The 17467-nt window shown below is 36.8% G+C and overlaps 2 protein-coding genes across 4 annotated transcripts; both read left to right on the top strand.

Moving 5' to 3' along the window:
- The first annotated feature begins 5636 nt into the window (after window positions 1–5636).
- On the top strand, window positions 5637–9358 carry dmac2 (distal membrane arm assembly component 2). The gene is made up of 6 exons (XM_057351442.1): window positions 5637–5666; window positions 6163–6347; window positions 6566–6646; window positions 6737–6876; window positions 8028–8190; window positions 8699–9358. Exons 1-6 carry the CDS (start codon window positions 5649–5651, stop codon window positions 8901–8903), a joined length of 792 nt encoding a protein of 263 aa, XP_057207425.1. The 5' UTR covers window positions 5637–5648; the 3' UTR covers window positions 8904–9358.
- Window positions 9359–10913: 1555 nt separating this feature from the next.
- sirt2 (sirtuin 2 (silent mating type information regulation 2, homolog) 2 (S. cerevisiae)) lies at window positions 10914–16424 on the top strand. Of its 3 annotated transcripts, XM_057350970.1 has the most exons (16): window positions 10914–11051; window positions 11224–11270; window positions 12042–12093; window positions 12172–12282; window positions 12387–12428; window positions 12746–12852; window positions 12934–12990; window positions 13195–13263; window positions 13336–13465; window positions 13584–13643; window positions 13751–13806; window positions 13918–13994; window positions 14186–14237; window positions 14361–14428; window positions 15446–15512; window positions 15612–16424. In XM_057350970.1, exons 1-16 carry the CDS (start codon window positions 11042–11044, stop codon window positions 15729–15731), a joined length of 1125 nt encoding a protein of 374 aa, XP_057206953.1. In that variant the 5' UTR covers window positions 10914–11041; the 3' UTR covers window positions 15732–16424. The 3 variants fall into 3 exon arrangements, with proteins under 3 accessions (XP_057206953.1, XP_057206955.1, XP_057206954.1); XM_057350972.1 differs by lacking the exons at window positions 10914–11051; window positions 11224–11270 and having other exon boundaries at window positions 12387–12432; XM_057350971.1 differs by lacking the exons at window positions 10914–11051; window positions 11224–11270 and having other exon boundaries at window positions 12172–12309; window positions 12387–12432.
- Window positions 16425–17467: the final 1043 nt, after the last annotated feature.

Below are 17467 nucleotides of genomic sequence, written 5' to 3'. Positions count from 1 at the left end.
CATTTTAACTTATAGACCTTTGGTCCTCCTCACACTGTGTTTTCTTTATGAGTAATATAATATTTGCAGCTGTTACTAGTAGATGTCATTACGTTACATTCATAAATATATGCTATGAACAGCAGTCACTCCATCATCAGAAACGAAAGAAGTGGTCAAAGCTGGGAATGGAAATGAGCTTTCATAAAAAGGCACTGAAAGGCACCTCCATCAGTTGAATTAGACTTCAATGATCATTTTTCCTAAATGCATCACATGCGAGTCATGACAGTAATATGTTTTTTACTGTGACAGTGTGCGTGTCCACCCTCTTTGCTGCCGGCAGTCACGTGGTTGCGGTACCCGGGATTGAGGGCCTGTTGCCACGGCGATAAACCAGGCAGTAATATCACTAAACGCTATGGGGATTATTGTGCGGACAGATGGGAGAGAGGGAGAGCGTCACTTCCTAAGAGACGAGCAGAGATCACGGCAGGCTCCACCCACATTCCATGTCATAATCGTGAGCATCACCACCTGCAGCCACATACATCATGTGCACTCCAACAGTGGCAGTAAATGTCAACATATCACCTTTGATTAGTAGAATTAATGCACAGCATCATTAATGGACACGATCATATGTCTGAAATGCTGAAAAAGACGCACTGCTCCCACGTATGTACTTGTGATGAATAGCTTTAGATGAGATCATTTCAAGAGCCGACATTAGGGTTGACGTACTGCTGAAAACGTTCTTCTCTCAGACGTGTCAAGGCTATCAATAAAGAGTGTATGAGGAGCAGAGAAAGTATGAGTTCAGTAATGACAAATACATGCACTCTGCCTTCAGACACCGATGACCTCTTTTTGACAAACCCGTGAGCAGGAAAACAGCCCCTATCCTATTTACAGAATGGCTCCCATGCTGGCTCTAGTGATAAAAAGAAAAGGGTTTGTAACCTCCTGAAAGAGTAAGACAGATATTTAGAATGACAGATTGCTTATTGCTGAAATGTTTAAGCTATAGTAGCACATAACATATTGTGGACTTATTCTTCAATTTTAAACTAAATTAAAAACTAATGCGCATACAGTGGAAGGCTGTTTTATATGACACATTGTAGTATTAGAATATAAGAAATTCTTGTTGACCCTGGGAAAATATTCCAGTAAAGTTACAACCGGGGTTATTTGATTCAGCATCATTGTCAGTGTTATTCACAATATCATTTGCCTTTGATTTCACAGAAGAGTTATGGTTAGGGACAGGGTTTGGGTTTGGGGAGAGGTCGAGTTTTCCTAAAGAAATGTGCAGGGTATACAAATAATGACCAAGAAACATCTTTCACGTGGCAACATCAGTCTGAGTAGCTGCTTTCAAATATGACATTATGCCTCTAATTATTTATATTGACGTACACATTTCTCCCTCTTTCGCTTTCATTATTGTGTTGACTTCTGATTTACATAATAGTCTTAATTATATAAATACATTTATTCTGCCTATATTTGAAGAGTTTATTTCCAGAAAAGAGATAACTCCGTTTTTAAAAATGTTCAAAAATCGTGTTTTATTGTGTTAGTCAGCTGTATTTATTTGAGTTATTATGGCTTAAATCAAAACAAACCAACTGCGGTCTGATTGATATTAATTGGAATGCACAATAAAAAAACATGATTTTGGAAAAAAAATTAAAACTGGTTTATTGGAAATAAACTCTTCACGCTTTTGTCATGTAAATGTAATATTAATATAATAACATAACGTATAATGTAATATGATAGTTTACATATTCTACTGTATGTGTTTTTTGTTTAGTTTTTATTGTTAATCTATGTGCAGACAGAACCGATCATTTCATGTCATATTGTGAATGGTTAGGTGTGTGAATAGCAATTGTGCCAAAAGGGTTTCATATAAATATGAAGGTTGTGTTTTGACATTTACAGAGGTTTTATATACAATACAAGGAGAATGTTAGTGTTTTGACTGCTTAATGATGTCAATATTGCATTAATACTATATTACACTATTTTATTACATCTATTTTATTAATGGCTTTTCAGTGGTGAATAAATGTGTACTTATAATCAACATTATTCATCTCCTTCATAACCTCATGCCTCCTTTGGTTCTCTCTCACATCCACTCTGCCACAGTCCTTGATTGCTCATCACCCTGAACACTATTATGGACTAATTAGCCACACTACATAAATCGCAATGCATTCTGGGATTGCCTTTTCCACAAAGGACAAACTCATTGGCTAAATTAGACTTGGCCAAAATACGCAATCTCAGAAGGCAGCTGCTTTACAATATCCCATTCGGAAAGGACATGCATTTGCATTAAGTAAAAAGCAATGTTGTTATTCAGTGTGTGCAAAACACAAGAGCAAACCTTTACATTTCAATTTTAGTTACGGCATGATAAATGTTTGTTTTTACCAGCTGCTTTTGTTTAGGCACTAAAAGATGTCCATATAGATGCTGCTTGATGGAGAGATACAACTCAGAATTCACATTGGAAAAGAGAAATATGGTTTTGGTACACAGCTGTTTCATATTGTGTTTAACACGTCTCTGCGAGGTTTCTGGAAAACTGCGAAAAAAAAATGATCCCTGTGGGTAGCTGTAGTGCAATGATGGTGAGAGAAAAACAATGTAGACAAGACAAATGATGAGAGAGAGGATTAAGAAAAGGAGAATGCTACATGAAGCAGTAGTACCTAAAAATGTGTGGCAGGCATAAATAAAACAGTGACAATAAGAGAGATGAAGAGATATAGAAAGACAGAGCACAAGAAAACTGAGAAATGGATTGCAACAGAGGATAAAGAGAGACAGAGAAATGAAAACACAACAGCTGCACGATGGGTTTCAATGGCTCTGTTTCAAACCTTAGAAGGCTGCCTCACTGTCTGCTGCCTTCTGAGGGACCTGAAATTGAACCACATAGAAGTACTAAACAAATAAGCGGTAAACTCTACCACTACAGTGTATTTAAAATGATCGGTTCTTTTAAATTGCAATGCATTCTGGGATTGGGACACATGAGACGCTGTCCTTGGCCAAAACAAGAAATCTTAGAAGGTAACATATACGCTGCCTACCTTTTGGAGCAGCGTTTGCGTCGCGAGAGCACAAATGATGCCTTAAAGTGGTGCCTATACGGAGGCAGCCCACCAGGTTTTGGAACATAATGAGTAAGTGAGGTGTGTGGTAATAGTTGCAGCAGACTGGTACGGCACACACCAATCAAACACCAGTCTAGCGTGACACACACACACGCACACGCTCCCCCACGCCGACAGCTTGGCAGCAACACTGTCACGCGACACCGTGCTACTGCCATGTTTGGCCCGCAACTCTGCCCACACAGGCGCACAGTGCGGAACTGCAGCGTGCAGCGGGTACGCCAAGACCCGGGTCACTTCAGCGTCATCATCTCCCACGACAGAGTCACAGTGACAGCCACAGCAGAGAGGAAACACAGGCTTTCCTGACAAGTGTATCCCACACGCACACACAAGGTTATGTAATCCCTCCACATGCAGTCTGCACTTCTTGAACCGGTCTTCAGTCCTGCCTTGCTTTTGTATTCTGTGTTCCCCTGACAGTATTTACATACATTGTCTAGTTTGCTCGGGATAAAGTGAATTACGTGACGCGATGAGCAACATAAAGCAAAGACGAGTAAAATAAACACGGTGAAAAATGTAGTGATAAAAAGACCAATTGAGACATTGATTGTGCATTTTACTGGCAACGAAATCAAGATGCGTTTGTGGCTATTTTTGGCCATTTTATATTTCCACCTGGAATAATTATTCAAAGTCCATCTGCCCTGGATCAAAATGACGGATTTTAGACTACAACAAACCGCTGAGGATTTCCTGTGTGTATAAACACACTGAAGAAACATGACTGTTTATTTAACAAAAAAAACACAGAGAGCACTTTATCCTCGACCTTACATGAACTGAATATAGGTCTGTATAGGATATGCTGTATCAGTTACACGATATGTCGATGCATCATGTAGTTTTAAATAAACAAAAAGCTTATGAAACAGTTGTATTACAAACAGGATCACAAAATGGAAAAAAAGAGAAATGAATTCTATGATGGATCAACTGTGATATCATTATAGACTGTGTTGAAACAACACTCAAGGATTTTACAAAGTGTCTGTGAACGTTCATAAATTGATAGGTTTATGGATGGATCAATTTGGGGATGTCCAGTTCAGTATTTGTAAAGTTACGAATTGTATTTTAGACATTACAGAGGCAAAGAATATATGAAAACAAACCCAAACTTTGTGTGTGATTATAAAACCGTCCATTTGTCAAATTATTGACCTGTCTATAGGCAACAATGAGCATTTGTGCATAACAATTTTTGGATAATCCTTGCTTGAAAAGAGCTTGGGGCAAAACATCTGTAGTTCTACTGTAAAATCATAAAGTAGAATAATCTCTGGCATATCATATAGAGACATAAAAGTCTGCATGCATTTTCAATTGAGTGCATATGTCTATTTTATACAAATGTTGGATTTTTATGATTTTACATTTTGGATTAGTGTGTATAAATATGTAAAAATACAAATGTGATTATCATCAGCTAGCAAAGGAAAAATGTGGGATATACATTTTATTTTGTATTTTCTTGCTTTATTTGTTTGTTATTTGTTTTATTTATTGTTCTGTTTGGGTATAGACACTGCTTTAAAGTCTTGGTAACAAAATCAAGTGTATAAACACACACACAGGCCTGTGAATATATGCATGTACCTGTACCTATTTCATTCAGGTTCTGAAGGCTTTTCTCCTTAAAAAAATAATTCATGACAGCATTTGTCATGTATAAGGTTCTGAGGGTAAAGGGTGACACTGCTGCTTATAAGTTCCGTAATATTAATGGCAGGAGATTGTTCTTAGCTACTGTATGTTCTTATCACATCAGTTCAATTCGTTTTCTTAATGTTCATGCACCCTCTGCTGTTTGCACTGAATAATAACAATAACGACCACAAATAAACATTTTACATTAAAGGTTTTGGTAAACTGCTGATGGTTTATTTGTAATGAAAAACATTAGAGGTTTTTTTGTTTTTAGCAGGGTATTATAGCTTCATGCATTTGCTGCACATTTGTCGGTTGCATGCATAAAAGCGCCTGTTGTTGTTATAAATATTGCATTTTACTTTAATTCTATTTTTTTCTACTGCTCCCGTGATTCTGTTTGTGGTCCTGCTCGCTACTGCCATGGCATTTTTATAATAGAATAGTCACTGTCAATTTGTTTCATTTTCTTTTTACTTAAAAAGTATAAAAGAAGATAAATAGCTAATTACTGGGAAACATTAAAGCCGAATATTAATTCTTCTTACCGTAAATAAATGAACTTCGAATCGCTCTCGCGGTACTTGTCATACGCCGATTGGTTGCTGCATAAATTTATTTTAATCAAATATAGTTTTATTTAAATATAACATTCGTATTCATTAAATATTTTATTTCATTTTGATGTGCTATATTTGTAATTAATTTGAACCAATATTTATAAACGACATAATCATACAATATTAAAAAGTCGAACAACGTACAAAGACAGAGCGCGGTTTGTCCTCCCACAGTCGCCGTAGCATAAAAAACAATATGGCTGCCTCCTTACTGGTGAGTTCAACCTTACTGTCTGTGTACATTCCTTTTATTATTAAATGTTGACTTCTCGTGATAGCCAATGTAATGCGTAATAATAACTGGTTTATTTTTCAATCGCATCAGTTCTGTAAACGTGCGTAAATCACTCGCATAACACAAATACCATGGTATTACCATGTTTTGTACATGCACCATAGTGCACTAGTAGCCTATTTATCACTGTGTTACTATATTTTGGTACATGGTACTACGGTAATACCATAGTATGCATTGGAGTTTCTTAAAGTATAATCTAAATACCATTGTAAATACATTTTGTAGTGATTTATCCTGGGAAGAATCTGAGTACTACGGTTTGATACCACGCTGTAAGGGCTGCCATTCATTCTACAGCTTATCATGTAGCCAATTGTAATGTGGTGTTGTAGATGTGACTCGTCATGTTTTTCTAGCTTTCTTAGTAGATAGCAGTAAAAGATTAACTCTTATATGTTCTCCCGTTTCTAAGTCTCAGGCCATGAGGAGATGTTCAGCACACACCTGTACTGTTGCTTTCAGGAGGTCTTTGAGTTCTGCTCCTTCATCTGTCTTCAACAGATTCCTCTTGAAACTCAACCACCACTTTTATGATGTGAAGAACATTGTAGGCTGGAGCAGCTGGTTGAGGACACGCCTGGTCAGACGCAAGAATAAGTAAGTGTCAGTATGTGTTCGCAGGTGTGTATATATAGTAAAGCTTGCTTCGTTAATAACCATCACTGGTATTATTGCTAATACAAGGATTGAATGGTAGAGTAATCTCATAGATGTACATTGAAGCCATATCTACAAACTATCATGTCATTTGGAATGTTTTGGGGATGGCCATCTTGATTAGTATTAAAAAAAGTTTTTTTTGGTCTCTCATGAAGGTTGTTCAGTCACACGCGGCAGAGGTTTGGTGATAATATAGCAGCGGCCTATTATATTTTGAGTGTCAGAGGAAGTTTCAGGTAATTTCTTTGCTTTATAAACGCATCCAGTTTCTTACTGGCTAAGTTGCTTAACAGTGTAAATTTCTCCGTTGCATTACTCTGGTGTAGATTTGCTGGTCAGTCTGAGTGGTTTCGTCCGGACTCTAGAGGAAGATTCAGCTACGAGTTTCTGAGCACCCCTGACGCACATATTGAGCATATGGATTTGAGTGGCACCCTAATAAACCATGATGGACTCGATAATCTTGGTAATTGACAGCTGGTTTATATACACACTTTTTCACTTACTCACTTGTTGCGTTATCACATAGTCACATTTGTTTGAAATTTGATAATATAGTCAACGTTTTTAAGTTTCAGACAATGCTTACTACACTGCACAATAAAATCAAGGGAACACCTAAATCACACTGTATTAGATCTCAATGAATGAAATATCCAGGTTAAAACTCTTAACTTACTTATATACTTTGCATGATGTTGTGAGAACAAAATAATGTGACAGTGGTCAATGAAAGCCAAGATCATAAACACATTCAGGTCAGGAATTACAGTAAAATCACTGTAAAAAACGGAAATACTGGCTGATTCAACTTGTTTGAATTTCATCACAGTAACTCATAATGTTAGTCAGTAATATGCATGCCCCAATGTGCCGTATGAACTCCCAGTGATGTCTGGTCATACTCCTGATGAGATGGCACATGGTGTCCTGTGGGATCTCCTCCCAGAATTGGACCAGAGCATAAGCGAGCTCCTGGACAGCCTATGGTGCTACTTGACGGCTTCGGATACATGAGATCCCAGAGGTTCTCAACTGAATTTAGGTCTGGGGAACATGAGGGCCAGTCGATGTCATCAATGCCTTCATCGTCCAGAAACTGCCTACAGAGGGTGGTCACATGAGGCTGGGTGTTATCATGCACAAGTAAGGCACTGCCTGAGCATAAGATCTGACAATAAATCTGAGGATTTCACCCCGATACTTCATAGCACATGGAGGCACCTGTAAGACCCTCTGAGAATGGTCCTCCCCAGACCACCCTTGCTGTTGCCTCTCAAGTGTACCTGTTGTCACTTTTATTTGCACCAAAACAAGTGAAAATGGTTCACAATCACATATGCTTCCTTACCGGATTTTTGATTGATATTCCTGAAGGTTAACTGACTGGATGTTATGCTGTGATGATCAGGTGTTCCCTTTATTTTTTTGACCAGTGTATATTGTACAATCTAAGCTGTCATTTACATTTTGATGATAGTGGCAGATAATATGTTTTTACTGTAGCGACAATAACTGTAATAACTGTGTAAGGATAATGCTAACCAACCATTCAACCGGCTGTCATACTTGTTATTTTGTTGTGCCCTGAATACACAAATCTCGTTCTTTCCTTAGTAAGGCAGAATAAACTACAAACTCTCTCTCTTCGAGGATGTCCTGAAGTGGACGACTGGTTCATAGGCCGTCTGCATGTATTTGGCGAGAGTCTGGTGGAGTTAGATCTGTCTCACTGTTCCTGTGTCACTGTGGGAGGACTCGCTGCATTAAAGAACCTCAGGTGACCCAACTTCAAAAGAGTTTCATACTTCATGTCTTATGCCCCTATGAAATAAGCTTTGATATGACCAAACTTTGTAGCTCTAAGTAAGCCTGAATATGTCAACAGTTCTTCCAAAAAGAGTTTGTGACACTTAAGACTCAACAAAATATGCAGTTGGTACATACAAAATTTTTAGAACTTTCGTTAAAACTATCTTTATTTTTTGCAATTGCTTTACTAACTGATGGCAAGTTTTTTTGGGATCAGTTAAGTCAGTAGTCCTAGTTTACACAGGTGTCCTAGTACTGTAGAAGAACCACATTATATGTGGGTGTGTAGGTGTTTGTATGTATATATATACTTGTCCCCCCTGTGAATGCTTTATTTTAATATATCTGTTGTGCTATATATATTTTTGGTTCTTAATGCCATATGACGTGTACGTGTGATTTCTTGTGCAACTGTAAATGTACCCCTGCATGTTTCGGCTGTATTATTTGATTCTCTTGTCTTTCTTTACCACCAGAAAGTTACAGCTTCTGGACATTTCTGGACTTCCTCTGCTACAGAGTCCAGGCCTGGTGCGGATTCTGGTGGAAGAAATGCTGCCACATTGCCGGGTCACTGGAGCTGATTATGAGCGAGGCTTAACCCAGACAGACAGTCTTGAGCCACCAGAGAACCATAGTGAAACTTCCTCACACACCAACACTGGACTCAGACCTATATGAACAAGAATACAGATACGATGGGACTGCTGATGATGAAAACGTATAAGTTACTATACAGTCATTTAAAACCCCACTGTTATTTTAAAAAAGTGGTCTATATGTTGTTTGTTGCATACTTGCGACAGTGTTGTAAAATGTATTGTTTTTGACAAAAACACATTAAATATTTATGTTTAAAAATTAAAAACGAAAATTTAACGAAAATATATATTTGTGGTACTATTTAATGTGGATTAGAAACACAAGTGTATGTATCTATGTAGTATGTATGTACACCAAAGGTATACCTGTACAGCAGTTGGGTGTAACTAGTTTCTAAGTAATTAGTTACTGGAATTGAATTACTTTTCCCTTGAAAAGTAAAGTAACGGATTACTCTTGTTTTTTTCTGTAATTTAATTAGTTACTTCTGATGTAATTGAACTAAATACTGTGTAATATATTAAATAGTGGAAACGACATCAAACAACTTCGTTTTCATTCCAAATGTGAAAATACGGACTATATTGACATCATACATACATCCAAAGACGAAGTTTGAAGTGAAATGTTAGTTACACTTGCGCAGTGTTGCCAGGTCCCGCTACGTTTAAAGTATAAGGGGGATCGGGGAGTTTTTAAACGGTTCTCGTGGTTGTTTCTTTACCACGCGGGTTAAAAGAGGAATAATTTTGTTCATCAGATGTTGATATTTGGGCTATGCGAGATCATTTGAGCTAGTTTTTGGATCTTTTTGAATAGCCATTGGACTGGATTTGTTACGCGAATCTGGCAACCCTAGCTGTGCGCTTGCGCATAAATGTTGTTCGTAATATAGTTCATGTACATGTAAACACGTTTTTGAATCGTATTGCAACATTTAGGGGACATGCAAACTGCACTGAAATTATTTGCAATCAGATTGAATTCATTCGGATTGACAAAAATGGGTGCATGTAAATTGAGTGATTTGGCTTGTTGCTGCTTGCGATGATACTGCCACCATACAGGAGAGGGAGACAACACACATAAAAGTAAATGGAGCAGCTGCGGTTTTTCATGAACAGCGTTTACATTTTCCGAAAATAAATACGTAGCCTAAATAGAGAATGTAATTTTTCACTCCGTGATCATAAACCATTAAAATATAAAAGTTGTTTTATTTTTCCTACACCCTTCAATGGTGTGTTTACAGGGCAGTCTTGCCCTCCCAAATATGGCAACGTACTGTGGTACTGTATCTTAAAAACAGGTGTCAATCTGATTAGTACTTTGTTGTAATCCATTTAATGGAGGTGTGAAGATACTATAAAACAGCGATACATGCAAACGTGGATGAAGAAATCTGACTTGCTGCAAATGTAGTGTTTTGCTTTTTATATAAACAGTAACATGAGTAATATTAATCAGGTTTAATATTTACATAACAATCATAACAAAGACTACAAACATTACTAAGACGCCGCACTACTATTATGAGGAATTTAAATAGTGCAACGCTCTACAAGTCTGCTTTCAGTAAAAATATTGCTATTACTGTCATTTTTGACAGTAATAACAAGTGGAGGCAAGTGGAGTCAAGTGGAGTCGCCTTCACGAGTTTGCGCATATAAACGCCCAAACTTCTTGAATGACCGAATTTGCTGCCCGGTAGCGATACAAAATGTCTGCTATTGCGGACACTTTCTTTAAAGCGACTTTGGTGAAAATCGTGACTCGTATTGGTCAGGTATGACGGCGTTGTCACGTGGTTCAAGGAACCTTTCTTATCGCTGACTAAAAAGGACCAATCACAGTCAATTGTAATTTTTCGATTCTTTTTGTATCTAATACATTGTTTAACAACACTAGATTACATTTGTATGTCAAGAATAAATATTTTGCGTTAATAATTGTAAACAGCTGCCTTTAAAAATACACACGTATTCAATAAAACATTCAAAACATTCAATGCTACTCAATAGGGGATTTATCTTTCTGAGCCGTCAAGCGCCCCCTTGAGGATTTTTAGGTAATCGCATAAAATTGGTTTTACCGTCGTCACCCAATGAAATATTAGCGACATACATACACTAGTAGTAGTCCGTTTAATAAACACAGCCCTGTCATCTCTTACTTTGATGTATTTTGTGAATTTTATTGGTGTTAAAAGCGAATAGATGTCTGAAGGTAATGTTTTTAGTGTGTATTTGTTCTGTGTGTGTTGTTACATTACTCAGTTAGCCTGCAGCTAAAGAGCCTTGAGAGTTGTTCACTTTTCATTTGCTTGATGTGATGTTATTTGACTTTTAATTGCGAGTGTTTTCAGTATGAGTATGATTTGCTTTAATACCTTCTGTAGAAGATCCTAAAAGACCAGAAGTGGAGGCTGACAAACCAGATCTCGAGGTACATAATAAAGACACAAATCTCCTATACACGCATACACTGTACAATATATATAAACTTTAGACATTTTTCTGAGACATATGTACGTGTATTTGCATGACAATACTAACTAAAGTACCATTGGACTTGGACCATGGTAATGTCATGTTTGTTTTGGGCATGACGCAAGTAATTAGTTTGGACTTTTATTTTGGAACTATTATTTTTTTAGCATTTTGGTAAATTTAGGCGAAAACACATAGCTAGCAAGTATGTTCTGCATAATCAAATAATTTTCATTAAACGTGGATTTAAATCCACATTTTGCCATCAATATATTTCTTATGAACAATAATAACTCATATTAGAATTAATTTGACAGAACATTACATATTTTTAATAAACTTGTTAACAAAGTGTTGAAGTGTTGAAAAACATAATGCTACACTCTCTTGATATTTCTAAAGATTATATAAAATTTTATCATAGTCAAAATACTGTGATTTTCAATGTTTTATACAACTCAGTGTTTCACTGTGCAGTTAATTTATAAAGTTTGTAATATAACCTATATTGCAAACGTTATTAACAAAGAAACAAATATAATTCTTCATGCAATAATCCAATATATAGGTGAATCTCAAATTATTTTTTCAATTTTAATTATTGAAAATAACATTTTTAGTAAGTTTTGAAATAGCCACATGTTAACTAAAGGGGTACAATTATAAACTGATTTCGATCTAAAAGTTGCATTGGTGGCCTGTCGTGTCATCGTTCATTGCTCCACAGGGTCAGTCTGACGACAGCAGTGACGAAGGCGAAGCCTCTGGAGATACCGAGAGTATGTGTAACGCATCTATAGATCATAAACACAGCAATCGTGTAACCTGAGCTAAAATCAACTCTCTTCCTCTTTCAGTGGATTTTCTGCGCAGTCTCTTCTCACGGACCCTTGGCTTGAGTCCTGGAGATAAAGTCCTAGATGAGTTGACCTTGGATGGGGTTGCCCGCTACATCAAGAGTGGCAAATGTGAGACGGTATCTTAGATTTGTGAGGGTACTGCAACTAAAATATTGAGACAGGTTAAATAAGTGTGCCTTCTGAATGTCAGACGAGTTTATCTGTGTCTGCAGGCAAGAGCATTATCTGTATGGTCGGAGCTGGAATATCAACATGTAAGTAAGTTGCCTCACATAAACACTGAATGACACATGACCACTAGAGTCCCCTTAGGCCCACTTTGAATGTTTTTTTGGTGATTCAGAAAATGAAAGCGGTTCTGTGAAAGTCAAAAAAGTGTTGCAGATGCATGTAACTTAAAAGTAATCCCTGTGTCTCCTGTGTGCATACATTGATTTTCGCTTACATTCAGTTCAGTAGGTGACGGTAATGCACCAGAAATATTTTTTTTACTTATTGGTTCGTTTAAATCTTTAACAGTTATTTTTGACATTATCTTGTAGACCGTACAATGGTTGTTTCCTTTCTTTAGCGGCTGGAATCCCAGATTTCCGCTCTCCTGGCACCGGTCTGTATGCCAACCTGCAGAAGTACAGTCTTCCTTACCCAGAGGCTATTTTCCAGATCGACTACTTCAAGGTCTGCTTTTGAAGAAAAGCCGCTGACTTTTTGTTTAACGGAACACAGAGGTTTAGTCTCTTTCATGCTTTCTTTCTTTAGAAACATCCCGAGCCGTTCTTTGCTCTGGCCAGAGAGCTCTATCCAGGACAATTTAAGGTATAAATACAAGTTTCAAACGACTTCAGAGATGTTCGTTCATTCAAATACAAAAGATAAGAATTGAGGAGAATGCAGGGCCCAAAGTTTTTATCTTTGACACATTAACTTAAAACATGCCACACACTACATGGGATGCTAAGAACATTGTGTTGCTATGACTTGACCATCTACCTGACTGCTAAATGACCTATTTTATTCCAGCCAACAGTGTGTCACTACTTCATGAAGCTGCTGAAAGACAAAGGTTTACTCCAACGCTGCTACTCTCAGGTGAGTTTTTTTTTGGTGTGCGTTTTTGCCGTATTTCTCAGCCTGATTTCTTGTCCGTCCATCTTTTTAAAGAATATTGATACTCTGGAGAGGGTAGCGGGTCTGGAAGGAGAGGACCTTATTGAAGCCCATGGCACTTTTCACACCTCTCATTGTGTGAGCTTCCTCTGTCGGAAGGAGTTCTCTATGGACTGGATGAAAGGTGCTTTCATTAAATGCCATCCTTTACTGTTCAGAAAAAGAACGATTGAAGAAAGATAACGATAAACTGTTTTTCAAACTACCTGGCCTTTGTTGTCATGCTTATTTTTTTCCCACAGATAAAATTTTTTCTGAAGATATTCCTAAGTGTGACTCCTGTGGAAACCTGGTGAAGCCTGGTGAGATCATAATCGTTTCTACAGCTCGATCCCTTTTCTCATTTTCTCCACATTTACTTTTATGCATTTGGCAGCCGCTTTTATTCGAAGTGTTTATCCGTCTGTAGATATTGTGTTTTTCGGGGAGAATCTACCTGCCCGATTCTTCACCTCCATGCAAACGGTAAAAAAACACACCTGCAAAACATTTCGACACTCATCACATCACACTCGGCTTGATCTGTAGTCATTTAAATTGTTTGAGTCTCTCTGTCTCTCCTGGTTTGGATCGCAGGACTTTCCACGCTGTGATCTTCTCGTCATCATGGGGACATCTCTGCAGGTGCAACCATTTGCATCTCTAGTCAGCAAGTGAGGAACTCAAGTGTCCAGCACTACACCGTGCACAATTTATTCACAATTTCTGCATTCATTTTGAAACATACTTCTGTGCAATGCATTCAAATGTGCAGATCTTTCTGTGGATTTTACGCAGGCCTGTGATTCTGTGACGTCTGTGAAAGTTATACAGTATGTGTGACTCATTCAGTGTCTGTGTGCAGAGTATCAAACAGCTGTCCCAGACTGCTCATCAATATGGAGAAAACCGGACAGGTAGAGTCTTATTATATGAACCTCTCTATTTATAATAAACATTTGACTGCAATAAATGTGTTGAAATGCCATTTTTTAAATAATTGTATTTTGAAACTGTTGTATCATATGTTTTTCTGATAGTCTGAGTTTGGCATGGGATTGTTCGGTTTTGGAGGTGGAATGGATTTCGACTCGGATAAAGCGTACAGGTTAGTGTCTGTGAAGAGGAATTTAAGTTCTGTGTTACTTCATATGAAGAGTTTATTTGCAAAATATTATTATTAAATATGATATATTATTATTACTTAGTCAAAACAACCCAACTGCAGTTTGATTGATATTCAATTGGAATGCACAATAAATATATGATCTTTTTTACATTTTATTCTGCCACGTATAGACTACAAAAAAGAAAATGTATAGCAAAATAGTCTTTTGTTACAGTTGTTTCAACAATATTTTTTCTTCTAAATGTTTCATCTGTCTGACATCATTTTTGCCAAAGTGACATCATATATGTATTTTTCTATCTATTAAAAATGCAAGTATGTAAATTAGGGATGCACCGAAGTATCGGCCACCGATATTAATCGGCCGATATTGGATTCATTTAACACCATTGGCATATCGGCAATAGCGTGAAAAAGGCTGATACCGATGGTTTATTAATTAACTGCATGAGTTGCATGTCTGAATAATCCGACGTTTTCCTCTGAGCAAAATAATTAAATAGCAACAGCACAGATTTGATTTAAGTTTATTAAAGAAATGTTCAATGTTAAATCAACTATGAGTTAATGTTGTTAATTGATGTTGTCTTGTTGTATTTTTATCTTAGCTTGTGCCTCTCTTAAAATGTTAAATGGATCCAATTCATGTTCAGTCAAATTAATTTAATGCAGAAAGAAAATAGCTAGTATTGTAAAGTACTACGTAATTGACCAATATCGGTTATCGAACGATCATTGTTTGTTAAAATCAGGAAATTTGTTAAAATGGGTCAATTCCAAACGTCCCGAGACATAAAGTTGAAACAATGATATCTATTAAGTTAAAGTTTATGGATATGAAAATGTATTTATGCGTGAGCCCATATTTGTTGGCCATCTGAATGTTGGTAGAGTTGGTGCATAGTTTTTTATTTTCAGTGAAAGGTGCATAGCCATTTAGCCACAAATGTTCATTTGTGTGGTTTGAGAATGTTTACTCGTGTGAGTCATTCACAGAGATGTGGCACACATAAGCAGCTGTGATGATGGCTGCATGGCTCTTGCTGGTCTGCTAGGCTGGAAAGTAAATAAAGCCACACACACACAAACAGATGTAATTCTACTATGCATTACAATTCTGTCCCTAAATATTTGTTTTTGATGTGTCGCCCTCTTATTTCAGAAGGAGCTGGAAGAGATGGTAAAGCGTGAACATGCTTTGATCGACAGCAAGCACTCCAAAAAGAAAGAGAAGGAGGCCAAACAGAGCTCAGAAAGCACTGGGGCAGACACTGGGAAGTGAGTGACAAGACAGAATAACCAATCAGACCATGCGAAAGCTGTGTCACATGGTTCTGTTTTTCTTCTGAGCTATTATGACTTTCATGTGGCTGTCTAACGTCAGAGTAGATTGCAATACATGCTACTGAAATAGTACAGAAACCTCAAAAGAGCTCAGATGGGAACATTGACGCCACACTTTCTTGCAGAAGCTCCGCATGAGTGTACCGCGCGTGAGAGATTGTGTCAAAAATCGCAGAATGCTTTACCTGTAACATTTATAAAGTTATCCACATAGTGCCGCATTAATTTTACAGAAAACAAATGTATATGCAACATAAACAACGAACACATGGGGTAAATTTGTGTCTCTTGGCTTGAGCATTTGTTAATGCTAATGAGGGTTTATAATGGACTGATCTTGACCATACATTTTTCCGTAGGTGCAATGTAGATGATGTTATGTTTTTATTATGATTAATGTCTTTTAAGGAATATATAAATAATATTTGCTTAAATGCTATTATTATGTATTGTTTGTTGTTTGTATAGTCTCTTTTGCCTCTCTCTGGTTTGGAATTGTATCTTCTTCCTCTTTGGTTCAATTGTGTAAAAGGAAGTTTTACAACTACTGTTTTATCTGATTGAGCCCAATGAAATATAATATGAGGAAACAAATAAAGCATGAAACCTTTAAAGGCTTCAAATATTTGCATGTGGTGTCGTTTTGTCAAAATGTATTTGAATGTAAAAACTCTTTGGTCAGTATCATTACATCCATGACGAAATATAAGAGAAACCTTATTAACACTGTAAAGATCCACACTGTGACAGAATAATAGGACGCACTCTTTTTTTTGATGGTCATGTTAATACAGTAAAATAAGTACCACCGGGAACTCAAAATGATCTGTTCTCCATTTCGTGTAGTTCAGAATTGCCCTCAGAAGATAGAACAATTAGTCATTATGGATCAAAATGCATGAAATATTACAGAAATTATTTTACATTTGAGATAACCTTATTCTTAAATGTATATTTGGACGATACACTCCAAAATACCTAAAATATCCTATACTGTATTTTTGACTATAGGGTATTGGTTCCCAAACTTTTTCGTTCCAAGACCCACCAAAATATGGAGAAAAAATAAAAAAAATTCAGGTAAAAATTTTGTTAATTTCCTATATTTACTGAGACTAATCAAAACTAAAAAAAATTACCATTAGGGTTGTGCAAATCTACAGTAACAATGCCTTTTTTTAAGTGTAATTACAAAAATACAACCCCAGCCATAACCAGTATTGAGTACATGCAATACTAAGTGCACATACTGTAAAACAATGTGCAACCCCTAAATTGTATTAAATTGTACATTTACTCACCTTCGAGTTGTTCCAAATCTGCATAAATGTCTTAGTTCTAATGAACACAGAGAAAGATATTTGGAAGAATGCTTATAACCAGACAGATTTTGGCCCCCATTGACTACCATAGTAGGAATAAATACAATGGTAGTCAAAAGTGCCCCAGAACTGATTGCTGTCTGATATTCTTCAAAAGGTTTTCTTTTGTATTCAACAGATAAAAAAAATTATAAAGTAATTTTTCCTACTATGGGAGTCAATGGGGGGCAAAATCTGTCTGGTTATAAGCATTACATTTACGCATTTGGCAGATGCTTTTATCTAAAGCGACTTGCATTGCATTGTATTATACATTTTTGTTTCTGACCATTTGCAATTCCCTGGGATCAAA

The sequence above is a fragment of the Triplophysa rosa genome, linkage group LG14 (assembly GCF_024868665.1).
Source record: "Triplophysa rosa linkage group LG14, Trosa_1v2, whole genome shotgun sequence".
Lineage (NCBI taxonomy): Eukaryota > Metazoa > Chordata > Actinopteri > Cypriniformes > Nemacheilidae > Triplophysa > Triplophysa rosa.
This window is presented reverse-complemented; position numbering and strand designations above follow the sequence as displayed.